At 44.6% G+C, this 14,322-nt stretch overlaps 1 protein-coding gene across 1 annotated transcript in view; it reads left to right on the plus strand.

The window, feature by feature from the left end:
- The window catches only part of TMEM268 (transmembrane protein 268), a 38,191-nt gene that overhangs the window by 7,837 nt on the left and 16,032 nt on the right, over window positions 1–14,322 (plus strand). The window contains exons 4-5 of the mRNA XM_030207235.1: window positions 4,782–4,931; window positions 11,775–11,885. Coding sequence (XP_030063095.1) covers window positions 4,782–4,931; window positions 11,775–11,885 — 261 coding nt within the window. The remainder of the gene's footprint in view (window positions 1–4,781; window positions 4,932–11,774; window positions 11,886–14,322) is intronic.

Below are 14,322 nucleotides of genomic sequence, written 5' to 3' on the forward strand. Positions count from 1 at the left end.
GTATTTAACACCCCTGCAAGATGGGTAATGTAGTTGTAGAAAGGTGCGTGCTGTTGAGATGGCATTTCTTGGTGGGAGATCTATTAAAGGGATCATGTATTCCGGAGCTAATCCATAGATTATTTTATGTGTCAAAGTGCAGATCTTGAATGCAATTCGTTCTCTTACAGGTAGCCAGTGTAGATTGAAAAGTAGGGGCTGCGCAGGAACCATGTGCGATTTGCCCAAGATGAGTCTCGCAGCAGTATTCTGGGCAGTCTGGAATTTTCTCAGTAGATGCTCCTGGCAGCCTGCATAAATCCCACTGCAGTAGTCCAGGTGAGACAGAACTAACCAGTGAACGAGTGTGCGGAAGAGCTCTCTGGTGAGACAAAACTTAACACGCCGCAGCCTCCACATTGCATAGAACATCCGCTTGGTGACCGCTCGCACTTGCAGATCCAGGTGCAGGTGAGGGTCCAGTTCAACACCCAGAAGTCTAAGGCTCTGTGAAATTGGGAGGGTCTGGTCTTTAATGACAAGGGAGCTTGAGGAAAGTCTGGCATGGACGGACGAGAGCACAAGACACTTAGTTTTGTCTTTGTTTAACTTAAACCGGAATACCTCAGCCCAACGTTCCAAGATGGAAAAACTCACTTCGATCAAATCTGTGACTTCATCTAATGAGGAATGGAAGGGGAAGGGGATGGAAATGGTGATGTCATCTGCGTAGATAAATGGATTCAGGCCTAGGTTTGCTAGTGCAGTTGCAAGGGGAAACAGCATTATATTGAATAGCGTTGGAGAAAGGGGCGAACCTTGTGGAACCCCACAAGAAGCTTTCCAAGGTGCTGAATGAACTGGAGTGCCTTTGACCTGGTATGTTCTAGTTGACAGGAAACCCTTAAACCAGAGTAACATGCTCCCACCGATGCCTAGGGTGTCCAGTAGATGTAGTAAGATGTTGTGGTCCACCATATCAAACGCGCTGGACATGTCGAACTGCATCAGTAATATTTTCTTACCCACAGAAATGTCCCTTTTAAAACCAGACAGGGCTGTGACCAGAACTGTTTCAGTGCTAAACTGAGCACAGAAACCTGACTGAGAGTAGTATAGAATGACAAAGGTTTCAAGGAATTCATTTAGCTGACTATTCACCAAGCTGTCCATTACTTTGACAATCAGCGGTATGGAAGCCACTGGTCGATAGTTTGAAGTGACGTCGGAACTTATCTTTGGATTCTTTGGAATGGGTGCGAGAAGAATTCTGCCATGCTCTGGGGGAAGATGCCATGGTTCAACATGTAATTGAGATAGGAAGTTAGGTCAACAATGAAGCGCTTCGGGGCCATTTTTAAAAGGTGACTAGGGCAAGCATCCAAACCACAAAACTTGTTTGAAAACTTCAGGAGTGCTTTAGAAACGTGATCTACAGGAACGCTTTCAAAAAGGGCCCCATAATTTTTGTCTCCACTACCTCCACCATGAATTCACCACTCTTTCTATGAAATAGTATTTCCTCAGGTTACTTCTGAGTCTATCCCTTTCACCTTCATATTATGCCCCCTTATTCCAAAGCTTCCTTTCAATTAAAAGAGACTTGCTTCTTGTGCATTTATGCCATGGAGGTATTTAAACATCGCTATCATATCATATCCTGCCTTTCTTCCAAAGTATACGTACAGTATGCTGTCCCCATTTGCTTTATGACAAAGGGTAAATCTGGCTTGGTTCCTAGGTGGCCTGCAGAATGCCCAGTCCCTACTTACTGAAATTATGCAATTTCAGTTTAAGGTCACGATAAATTTGCAAGTTTCATCAGTATAAAAGATAGGGATCCTTTTACTGAGCTATGGTAAGCACTAACGCTTGCTTACTGCAGGTTAAAAGGTACTACTGCAGGGCGTGCTCAGGAATCTCGCGATAGTTCCGGGATCAACACACACTACCTATGCACTAAAATATAGAAAAGACTTTTTAGTGCTGGGGTGGGTCTGGGGGCAGAGAGTAGGCTTGCCCTGCACTAATCAGTTAGCGCAGTTATATTGCTGCATGCTAACTGATTAGCAAGTGGTTAGGGCAGAAGTCCTTACCGCCTACATAATTGGTGGCAGTAAGGGTTCCTGCGCTAATGGCCATGCACTAATGGGATGTGGCCATTAGTAAAGAAAATGGGGACATTTTCTTGCCATGCTAAAAAATGGCCTCAGTGTGCAGGAAAGCCCCGCGCTAGGGATAGCACAAGCCACTTTTTAGCACATCTTGGTAAAAGGGCCCATAATTTGCAAGTTTTATTTTGGCTACATTCCTATTTTTTGTCATTTAAAGAAAGAAGTAGATTAATTCTAATGTGCTGTCTTTGGAAAAGATTCTGCATTAAAAAAATGTATTTAGTTATTTTAATTTTAAAATGCTATTACTTATTTCATGAATCTTATTATTTTTATGTGTTTTGTACACTGCCAGGAGCTTCTTGGGTACCTAAATGATTAATAACCACAATATATAAATATATAAAAGCTTGTCTTACTATCAGGCTTATTTTCGAAAGAGAAGGATGCCCATCTTTCGACACAAATCGCAAGATGGGCGTCCTTCTCACAGGGTTGCTCAAATGGGCATAATCGAAAGCCTATTTTGGGCATCCTCAACTGCTTTCCATCGTGGGGACGACTAAAGTTCACGGGGGGGGAGGGGGGTGTTGGAGGCGTAGGGAAGGCGGGACTGGGGCGTGCCTAACACATGGGCGTCCTCAATCGATAATGGAAAAAAGAAGGGCGTCCCTGACGAACACTTGGACGACTTTACCTGGTCCTTTTTTTCTTATGACCAAGCCACAAAAATGTGCCCTAAATGACTAGATGACCACCGGAGTGAATCGGGGATGACCTCCCCTTACTCCCCCAGTGGTCATTAACCCCCTCCCACCCTCAAATATTTTTTCCAGCCTCTATGCCAGCCTCAAATATCATACTCAGATCCATCGCTGCAGTATGCAGGTCCCTGGAGCAGTTTTAGTGGATGCAGTGCACTTCAGGCAGGCGGACTCAGGCCCATCCCCTCCCACCTGTTACACTTGTGGTGGTAAAATGTGAGCCCTTCAAACCTTTATAACTTGCCACCCTTCCTTTATATCTGACTAGACTTGAATCCACATGCCACTCGGCTTTTTTTTCTTTGGCACCTGCTCTCTGGAATTCCCTTCCCCTTGATATTCGTTCAGAACTTTCTTATTCTCAGTTTCGGGATCTTATGAAGGCTCATTTATTAGTACAAGCTTTCCCCAATTAGGCATCTGTGACCTGTGTAGCTCCTGGCCTTGGCTCGCTTTGGCAGTAGCAGCTTTATATTGCTCTTTTTGACATTTTTTTCTCTTCTCTCATTACTGTACTACCTTCCTTCTGTACTATCTGTTTTGTATTTCCTTTCTGTTTCCATTTATATTATAAACCACTTTGACTTCTTTTGTAAGGCAGTATATAAGTACTACAATAAACATAAACAATAAAGAGTTTTGCGGTAGTATGCCTGTAAGCTAAATTAAAAAAAATATTTTTAGCTGGGAGTATGTCATGGGTGGAAAATGGGTGTGGAAGGGTTAACCAACTAGCCCATTCACATTAGCACACGCTAACTGGTTAATGCAGAGTTAATGCAGGAGCACTTAGCACCTCCTACGTGCTCCCATGTTAACTTTATTCAGGTAATGGGGTCCTTTTATGAAGATGCGGCAAAAGGGGGCCTGCGCTGGCATTGGTGCATGTTCTTGATTCATGCTGAGGCCTCCTTTTACCGCAGCGGGTAAAAGGCAGGTCTTTGTTTTTTTCAAGAAATGGTCATGCAGCAAGTGAAGCACTTGCCACGTGGCCATTTTGGGAGGGAGCACTTACCACCACTCACTGAGGTGGCGGTAAGGGCTCCCGTGCAAACCCAGCAGTAACCAGGCAGAGTGTGGCATTGCCTGATTTCTGCAAGGTACACACTGGCGCTATAAAAATTGAAATATTTTTGTAGTGCCTGAAATGGCGTGCACTAGGGGAGGGAACTGCCACTGGGCTGCTGCGATAGCCTGGTCGTACTTCCCTTTTAGTGAGTGGTAAGCCCACATTGCACTTACCGCCATTTTGTAAAAATGCCCCATTAGCGCATAATCTGAAAAAAACCACTGAAAATGCCTAAAATATTGCTGCATTAGAAATGGGTTTAGCGCATGGGAAAGGCCTGTGTTATGCACTAATCCCCAAATTTCTTTATATGGCGCCTTAAGTTCTGCACACTAATTTGACCACATGGCACACACAACTTAATTAATTAACATGCCAATCAGCACCTATAATTGGTACTTAACCAATTAGCAGCACTAATTGGCTTTAATTAGAATGTTGGTGCACAACTTTCTAGGCGTATTCTATATTGTGGTGCACGTGAATTCTCATGCACACAGTCAAAAAGGAGACATGGTTATGGGTGTGAAATGGGTGGGTTGTGGGCATTTCAAAAAACTATGTGTACTGTTATGGAATACACCCAATCTGCACCTAGGTTAGGTGCAGGTATTTAGGCCTGGTTTTAGGTGGCCTAAATGGGTGTGCCTAAATTTTAGTTGCAAAAATGGCAAGTGCGTATATTCTATAAACTACTAGGTGTAGTTTATAAAATCATGCTAACCACGTGGTTTTTCGGTGCAGATTTTTAGTGTGCCATTTATAGAATTCGACCCTAAGCCTGTAGTCTAACACAGCTTAGTAAAAGGGCCTCATTGTTTTCTAGCTGTTTTTCATTCCTTAATTTCCTTTCAGATTTTCTATATGATCATGTGGACCAATATTTACTGTATTCTACAGATGTTTTCTGTTGGACATCACTGGTCAGTTAGCATATTTGTAAGCCTTTGCGCCACTGTGGCTACAATAATCATCATACTAATTCTTAATCACCATCAGAGAAAGGTAAGCATATTACACTGCAACTCATACTAAGCAGAGAATTGAATTGACAAATTTTGTCCTGGGTATTGAGATGTTAATGATATATGAAAAACATTGATGGAGGCTGAGGGCAGGGTCCAGGTTCAGGTTTACTTTTATTAGATATACCGTCTATCATTACAACAGCTAAGTGGTTAATAACAATACAATATAATTAAAAGCAAAGAGGGAAAATAAATTACATTATATCAAAGGGGGCAAATGAGCAAAAAAGCAGACGGTGGGCAGTGCATATGTTCCAAAGCTCCGGGCCCTTCCTCATCCCTTGAAAAGAATATATATATATATATATTTTAATAAGTCTTTAAACATGCCTTATTTTCATCAGGGAAAGCTCTGCACACAAATAGGTCAGGAGAGTATTCTAGAGAGACTAGCCGTTGAGCCCGTAAAAACGGGCTGGTATAGAGGTTTTCCTCCCCCCGCGGTCACCACAGCTCCCCTCCCCCCCGCGAAGTCACCACCGCTCCCCCCCCCCCTCGAAGTCGTCGCCGCCGCCACCCCTCCACCTGGTCCGGGCCCTCTCTTCACTTCTGAACTTACAGATCCATTCGCCGAACGCAGCAACGCACATCAGCTGAGCTGCCCCTTCCTTCTCTGCCTGTGTGTGTCCCGCCCTCACTGACGTTACGTCACAGGAGGGCGGGGCCACAGGCAAAGAAGGAAGGGCTCACTGCAGCTCAGCTGATGTGCGTTGCTGCGTTCGGCGAATGGATCTGTAAGTTCAGAAGGGAAGAGAGGGCCCGGGCCGGGTGGAGGGGTGGAGGGGTGGCGGCGGCGACTCCGAGTGGGGGGGGGGGGGCGGTAGCAACGTCGGCGGCGCAGTTTCCCTCTCTGTCCCGCCCCCCCCCCTGTCATCACGTATTGACGCGGGGGCGGGACAGAGAGGGAAGTCTCTACTGCACATTTGCAGTGAGTACGGTCACTCGCCGTTTATATGTTTGATGGCCCTATAAACGATTATGATGATAATGTATTTAACGACAAGCTGGAATAGTCAGTAGATGTTGTTGGGTTTTACTTGGGTTCAGGCAAAGTTTATTGTTTTTTGCCCATTCTTGAATTGATGTTAGAAAGGTAGTCAGTTTATTTATGGCTATGGGTAAGTCAGTTTCAACAGGTTTGAGTAGCTGCACATCATCCACGTAGATGTAGAACTGAGTGTCCACTGACCGAATCAGCTTGACTAGTGGCTTGAGGTACATATTGAACATAATAGGTGATACTATCGATCCTTGTGGCACCCACAGGTCAGTGCCCATGGTGGCGATGAAGTGCTGCCAAAACAATATCGACTATTGCTTGTCTAATAGATAGGATCTGAACCAAGAAAGTACTGTTCCATTAATCTCTGTTTTTGCCAGTCATGCTAGCATGATATCATGATCCACAGTGTCACAAGCTGCTGATAAATCTAGTAGTACTAACACTGAGACCAAAAAATCCACTGTCTCGGTTTCTGTGAAGATTATCTACTAGGAATACAAGGACTGTTTCTGTTCCATTACAAGGTCTGAATCCAGACTGACATGGATCTAGCCAGTTTCTCTCTTCCAGTCAATGACTGAATTCAACACAGGCTATTTGTTCTGTACGTTTTCCTAGAAATGGGATCTTAGATACTGGCTGATAACTTTGCAACTTGTCCTGGTCCAGGTTGTTTGTCTTTAGCACAAACCATTGTCCTTTTTTAATGCTGTTGGTACTTGCCCATTAGAGAGAGACTATTTCACGATTTTTGTGGCACCTTCTATGAGACTCCAACTTGCCTGCTGCAGCATAGGAGCCAACTTTTCAAAATGATTGGGGGTGATGAAACCTTTTTTACAGGTGGTGCACTCCCCCCCCCCCCCCCCCCCCCCCCCCCCCCCCCCGGTACCTTAACATCCTGTCTGCTGCAGTCTTCACCTGGGCAGTGGCAGTGCCACTCAAAGGCTGCCTGCAACCTGCACCAGGACTTCTTCCCTGAACAGTCCCGCCCCTCAGTCCCCCTGTACTGTGCAAATATAAGGAGATGCAAATTTCAAAAACTGACATATTTCAAACACTATACTATAGGTTAACAAATACAAATAAAACAAAAAATGGAAAATATGATAATATCATTTTATTGGACTAAATACATTTTTCAATTAGCTTTCAGAGGCCAAAACCTCTTTCCTCAGGTCAGGACCAGGGGCGTATCTGCGTGGGGCCTCAGGGGCCTGGGCCCCCGCAGATTTCGCCCTGGACCCCCCTACCGCTGCCAACCCTCCCCCTCCGTTGCTCGCCTACCTTCGCTGGCGGGGGACCCCAACCCCCGCCAGCCGAGGTCCGCGTCCTCCTGCCGCTGCCGGCTGCCTTTGGTCCTTTAATTCTTCCATTGAAGCTGGCGCCGACGAAAGTTTCTTTTGAGTCTGACGTCGCTGCACGTTGTACGTGCAGGACGTCAGACTCAGAAATTGTTTCTGAGTCTGACGTCCTGCACGTACAACGTGCAACGTGCAGCGACGTCAGATTCAAAAGAAACTTTTTCGTCGGCGCCAGCTTCAATGGAAGAATGAAAGGACCAAAGGCAGCCGGCAGCGGCAGGAGGACGCGGACCTCGGCTGGCGGGGGTTGGGGTCCCCCGCCAGCGAAGGTAGGCGAGCAACGGAGGGGGAGGGTTAGCAATGGCAGCGGCTGGGGGGAGGGGGATCGGCAATGGCGGCGGCGGCGGGGGGGGGGGCTATAATGTGCCCCCCCTCTCTGGCCCTGGCCCCCCCTACCGCCGCAGTTCAGATACGCCCCTGGTCAGGACAGTATACTGCTGTTACGGTATTCTGTTCTGACATGGGAAAGGAGGGTTTGGTCTCTAAACATTAGTCAAAAATGTATTAAAATTAGTCCAATAAAGGTATTACCTTATTTCCATTTTCTGTATTTATTAACACAGCTACCACACTACTTTATACTAAACTAAAAATAAAATTCATTTTTTCTTAACTTTGTTGTCTGGCTGTATTACTGTTTCTAATTATGTTAGTCTCAGTCTCTTGTTTCTTCTTTCCTCGATCTTAACTCTCCCCCCTTTCCATCCAGCATCTACACCCTCTCTCTCCCATTTCCATCCAGCATCTGCCCCCTCTTCCCCCTTTCCATCCAGCGTCTGCGCCCTCTCTTTCTCCTTTCCATCCATGTGTAGTTTTCTCTTTTCCCTTTTCCTCATCTCAGTCAGTATGCATCTCCTTCCTCTTTCTTCCCTCCCCTCCATCCATATGCATCTCCTTTCTCTCTCTTCCCTCTCCTTTATCCATGTCCAGCATTTTTCCTCTACTCCCTCCATCCATGTCCAGCATTTCTCCTCTCTCCGCCCCTCCATCCATGTTCATCTCACTTCCTCTCTCTCTTCCTTCCCCTCCATCTGTGTCCATCAGCTCTCTTCTCTCCTCCATGTGCATCTACTTCTTTTGTCTTTCCTCTACTCCACGTCCAGTCCAGCATTTCTCCTTTCTCCCCTGCCCTCCATCCATGTGCCTCTCCTTCCCTCCATCCATGTGCATCTTCTTCCTGTCTTCCCTCTCCTCCATCCATATCCAGCAATTCTCCTCTCTCCCCTGCCTTCCCCTCCATATCCAGTGATTTCTTCTCTCTCCCCTCCCCTCCCATCCATATCCAGCGAATTGTTTTCTCTCCCCTGCCCTCTCCTCCATCGATCAATGTCCAGCAAGTCTCCTCTCTCCACGCCCTCTCCTCCATTCATATCCAGCACTTCTCCTCTCTCCCCTGCCCTCTCCTCCATTCATATCCAGCACTTCTCCTCTCTCCCCTGCCCTCTCCTCTGTTCATATCCAGCAATTTTCCTCTCTCCCTTACCCTCCCCTCTCATCCATGTCCAGCAAATTCTCCTCTCTCCCCTGCCCTCCCCTCCCGTCCATCCATCCATGTCCAGCAAGTCTCCTCTGTCCCCTGCCCTCTCCTCCATCCATATCCAGCAATTCTCCTCTCTCCCCTGCACTCCCCTCCATGTCCAGCGATTTCTCCTCTCTCCCCTCTCATCTATATCCAGCGATTTCTCCTCTCTCCCCTGCCCTCCTCTCTCTCTCTCATCCATCCATCCATCCATCTATCCATCCATCCATGTCCAACAAGTCTCATCTCTCCCCTGCCCTCTCTTCCATGTCCAGTGATTTCTTCTCTCTCCCCTCCACTCCATGTCCAGTGATTTCTCCTCTCTTCCCTGCCCTCCCTTCCCCTCCATGCCCAGTAACTCACCCAAAACACCACCTGCCCCTTTTCAGCCCCCCCCCGAGTTCCATTTCCAACCCCAGCCTGACCTCTTCTCCCACAACAGTCCTCCGTCCTCAGGTCACGGCAGCAGTGAAAGGCGAGCAGGCTCGTCTTCAGCCTTCCCTTCTATCTCAGCTCTGGTCCTCCCGTCCTCGCGGAAACAGGAAATGAGGGCGGGACCAGAGCTGAGAGAGAAGGGAAGGCTGAAGATGAACCTGCTCGCCTTTCACTACTGCCGTGATCTGAGGTAAAAAGAGTTTTAAATTCTGGGCGGCAGGAAGGCGAGGACGAGGACTGTTGAGGGAGAAGAGGGTGGGCAGGTTGAGCTGGGGTTGGAACTGGAACTTCCAACGATGGCGGGTTAGAAATTATTGGGGGTGCTTGAGCACCCATAGCACCCACGGAGTTGGCGCCTATGTGCTGCACTATCTTTGATGGGCAGAGGTGAAGGGAGCAGGTAGTTGGTCAAAGGTCTGTTAGGATTTTATCAAGGCCCTCCTGTGCATTGGGTTAAACGAGTCCTGTGTGTCTGTCAGGAGGGGGCAAGTTTCTGTGCTCCTGGTTAGCTGATTGGAGGTCAGTTGGGACTACCTGTAAATCCTGGTGGAAATTTTTAATTTTGTTGGCAAAGTATGCAGCAAAATCATTGCAGTTCAGTTTTGCTTGAGCAGGATGGTTCTGTTGCAGGGGTTGTAGTAGGCTGTTTACTATGCTGAATAGGTGCTTGGTTAAATTGGCAGCCTGTTCAATGCATTGAGAGAAATATTGTTTTTTTGGTTGCTGTTAAGGCTTGGCAGTACTAAACCTGCAGTTTAGCCTGTCCTCATCCAAGTAAAGTTTACCCTATCTCCTTTCCAGTTTCTGTCATTAAGGGTCCGAAGTTATGGAGAAAACCAAGGTGAGTGTTTGTGAGTGGGGCATAAGATCTTTTTTAGTGGTGCAGTTTTCCCTAAGGTCTTATCTAACTGTGCATTCCAAATATCAACCTGTTCTGACATTGTAGTTGTCTTTTCATCCACATGTAGATAGTCCAAGGCCTCTAGGAAAATCTCAGCAATCAGTTTTTTCCCTTCTTCCAAGCTCTGAGAGGTGCCATTTGTTTCAGGTGGTCACTAAGGGAAAACTTAATTAGAAAATGGTCTGTCCATGATATGGGTATTATTTCAGTACTGCTATCCCGGTGTTCTGGGATGTCAACACCTTTGTAAAATACCAAGTCTAGTATGTGACACTTTTCAAGGGTTGGAAAATTGATCACCTGTGTGAATCTTAGTGCTGTTTTCTATTTTTTTGGAAGGGGGCCTGTCATGGCTGGGGAATGAGCATGGAAGCATTATCCAGCTAGCATTCTCATTAGCACGTGCTAACTGGATAATGCAGACAACGTAGGTGCACTTAGCACATCCTAAATAGGAGATGTAAGTATTCCTGTGTTAATATTTTTTACAGGTCTCACATGCTAATTGAAAATTAGTGCAAGACCTGTAAAACGTAAAAAGAAAAAGCCGTATTTTGGGGCTTCATTTAAAATGGGCTTAGCGATTAAGAAAGTCCTGCATTAAAATCCGCTAAGCCCATTTCTTTATGCATTTTAGTAAAATGGCCTCTAAGTTAGTAGAAAAGGAGGAGGGGGAAAAGGTGTTGGATTCTGGGCAAGGGATGGGAAGGTGATAGAGCTTCAGGTCAGAGATAGAGAGAAAGAAAGAGAGAATGGCACCTTGTGGAACTTGAAGGGAAGAGAGGTACAACAGAGCAAGACTAAGCTGATGCAGAGCAGGGGTGAAGTGATGGGGGAGGGGAAGAGACAGAGAGAGAAAGAGAGAGAGAGAGAGAGATTGCAAAGCAAGGAGCAGTTGATGTAAGGCAGGGGTGGAATGTAGAGAGGAGAGAAGAGATGTTGCAGGGCAAGTGGAAGTCGGTGCAGGGTAGGGGTGGATTCATGGGGATTGAAGAAATAGAAAGTGAAGACATGTTGCAGGGCAGAATGCTGGGTTTGGTGACAAGAGGGAGAAAGCTAGTGTGAGTGTGGGGAAAGGTTTACACCCCTCCATCCACTAATGTAACCTTCCTCACATTACATGATGGAAAAATGTTACCAGGTTTGGTCTTTTGTTGTTTGTTTTTAAATAAAAACTGACCCTTAATAATTTCCAAAGATCTGGGCTTTCTAATGTATTATGGGCCATAATAATTCTACTGCCTGACAATTCATCATTCTCTTCTCCCCATACCCTATCCCTCAACCAACATTCTCCTTCAGACTCTCACTGGAATGATTTTTATGATTCACTTATATTTTTCGTTGATGACCTGAGGAAGGGGGTATTAAGTACCAAAAGTTAGTCAACAAATGTATTTGGTTCCACATAAATGTACAGTATCACTGTATGAATTTTCTTTTTCTTTTTTTGTTATTCCACATCTCTGTACATTCAAGTGGACTAACACAAACTACACTACTTTATCTAGTTATTATTACTGTCATGATTTAAATATGCTCATCACTTTAATATACACGTGATTACATAAATTACAGCTCTTGTTCTGTTTTAACAGCTAAATGTGAACACAGATTTGAGCTTGGCAGTTGTCAATGAAACCTTTATGAAATACAATGTTCTGGTTGGAGTCACTGATGTCATGGATGGCTATCAACATGCCCTACTTGTATCTTTTATGGGAATTGGCTGCCCTTTCTCCTGTTGACTGTTGCTGATGTTACCTGAGGAAAATCTTTGTGTTGTCTTGAGCTTTTGTATCATATTGCCAGAATGTATATGTTGGCTGCTCTTCCAGTCTATGGTCTTCTTTTTGGGGGTAATTTTATAAAGTAATTTTTTAAATAAAGAATGTATTCAATTTATAAGAAAATAACATAAAGGTTACAAAAACATCTCTCTTATACATCCAATCAATACACTACTTAAATTCAAATCCACATCATGGGAGATATGTATAAAAATCTCAAACAAGAAAAACAAAGTTTACAAAGCAAAGGGTTTGAATCAGGCAATATACATCTCAGAACTTTTTATCTTTCCTCAGCAGCTTAAGATATCAAAGAAAAATCAGTTGCAGTCTGATTTTGACTTTGCTGGCTTCCCAGCAAGGAAATTCTCAAGCTGCAAAGGATCCCAAAACACATATTTATTAGTTTTATAATCAATCAAACATTTACATGGAAATTTCAAAAAGAAACATATTTATTTAATACATTTATAACTCGCCTATCCAACCATCTAAGTGGAGTACAATGTAACACTCATAAAATAGCACATAAAACATTACAAGAAGACATACAAACATCCAATGCTCCAAATAATTCTGAAAACCCTCCCCTCAAGCAAACGCTTTACAAAACAACCAGGTTTTCAACTGCTTTTTGAACCGAGACACAGAGGAAAGCTGGCGCAAGGCCAAAGGAAGAGAATTCCACAAACAAGGGCCAGCTACAACAAAAACTTGATTTCAAATTTCCTCCAAATGTACTTGATGAAATGAAGGGACAACCAGCAAATTCAATTCTTGAGAATGCAGCACCCTGGTTGGACAGCAAGTCTGCAAGAACTGCACCAAAGCCAATGGAGCAACACCATGACATACCTGGAATACTAACAACAGGAGCTTAAATTCAATACGCTGCACCACAGGTAACCAACGCCACATCTTCATTTGAGGCATAATGTGTACCTCTCAACTCAAATCCATGAGAAGCCATGCTGCAAAGTTCTGTGCAACCTGCAAAGCCCATAATATTGAATGGGGAAGACCACACAACAACGCATTATTTTTATTTATTTATTTATTTATTTATTTATTTTATTGCATTTGCATCCCACATTATCCCACCTCTTTGCAGGCTCAATGTGGCTTACAATTCATTGTGGATATTGGAAATAGAGAATAGAAAGTATACATTTGGTTTATAGAGTGTTTGGGTTACATGGTGGTGAAGTACATGGTTGTATTACAGCAAAAGACTTTATAAGACATTCCTATCTATATTAGAGATTGTGCAGTTACATGTGTTGATCTTAGTGATATATCTTTTCGAAGAGATAGGTTTTCAGTAGTTTGCGGAAATTGGCCAGTTCATGGACCGTTTTCAGGTTGCGTGGTAGGGCGTTCCATAGCTGCGTGCCCATATAGGAGAAGGTGGATGCATGCAACAATTTGTATTTCAAACCTTTACAAGTGGGAGGATGAAGATTGAGGAATGTGCGAGAAGATTTTATTGTGTGCCTGTGAGGTAGGTCTATTAGGTCTGACATGTAGGCTGGGGCTTCTCCATGGATAATCTTGTGGACTAGGGTACAAAGTTTGAACGTGATGCGTTCTTTGAGTGGGAGCCAGTGTAGTTTTTCTTGTAGTGGTGTCGCACATTCATATTTTGGTTTACCAAATATTAATCTGGCTGCTGTGTTCTGGGCTGTCTGGAGTTTTTTTTAAGTATTTGCTCTTTGCAACCCGTGTATAATGAATTACAGTAGTCCAGATGACTGAGTACTAGTGATTGTACCAGATTGCGGAAGACGGACCTTGGAAAAAATGGTTTAATTCTTTTTAGCTTCCACATTGAGTGAAACATCTTTTTGGTTATGTTTGTAGCATGATTCTCAAGTGTTAGGTGTCGATCTATGGTGACTCCAAGAATTTTTAGGGTGTCCGATACTGGTAGGTTTAGATTAGTTGTGTTGATGGTAGTGAATTTATTCTTATTGTGTTGCGAAGTGAGTACAAGGCATTGGGTTTTTTCTGCGTTAAGTTTCAGCTGGATTGCGTCTGCCCAGGAGTTCATGATATGCAGGCTTGCTTGATTTCGTTGGAGATTTCCCTTAGATCTTGTTTGAATGGGATGAAGATCGTTACATCATCAGCATATATATGTGGGTTCAAGTTCTGATTAGATAGTAGTCTGGCTAAGGGTGTCATCATTAGGTTGAATATGGTTGGTGAGAGAGGGGATCCCTGTGGAATACCACATTCGGGTGTCCATGTAGCTGATGTAGCCGAATTTGAAGTCACATGATAAGAGCGTGTAGTTAGGAACCCCTTAAACCAGTTGAGAATGTTGCCTCCCATGCCGAAGTATTCGAGCATGTGT

This window comes from Microcaecilia unicolor, chromosome 6 (assembly GCF_901765095.1).
Source record: "Microcaecilia unicolor chromosome 6, aMicUni1.1, whole genome shotgun sequence".
Classification (NCBI taxonomy): Eukaryota; Metazoa; Chordata; class Amphibia; order Gymnophiona; family Siphonopidae; genus Microcaecilia; species Microcaecilia unicolor.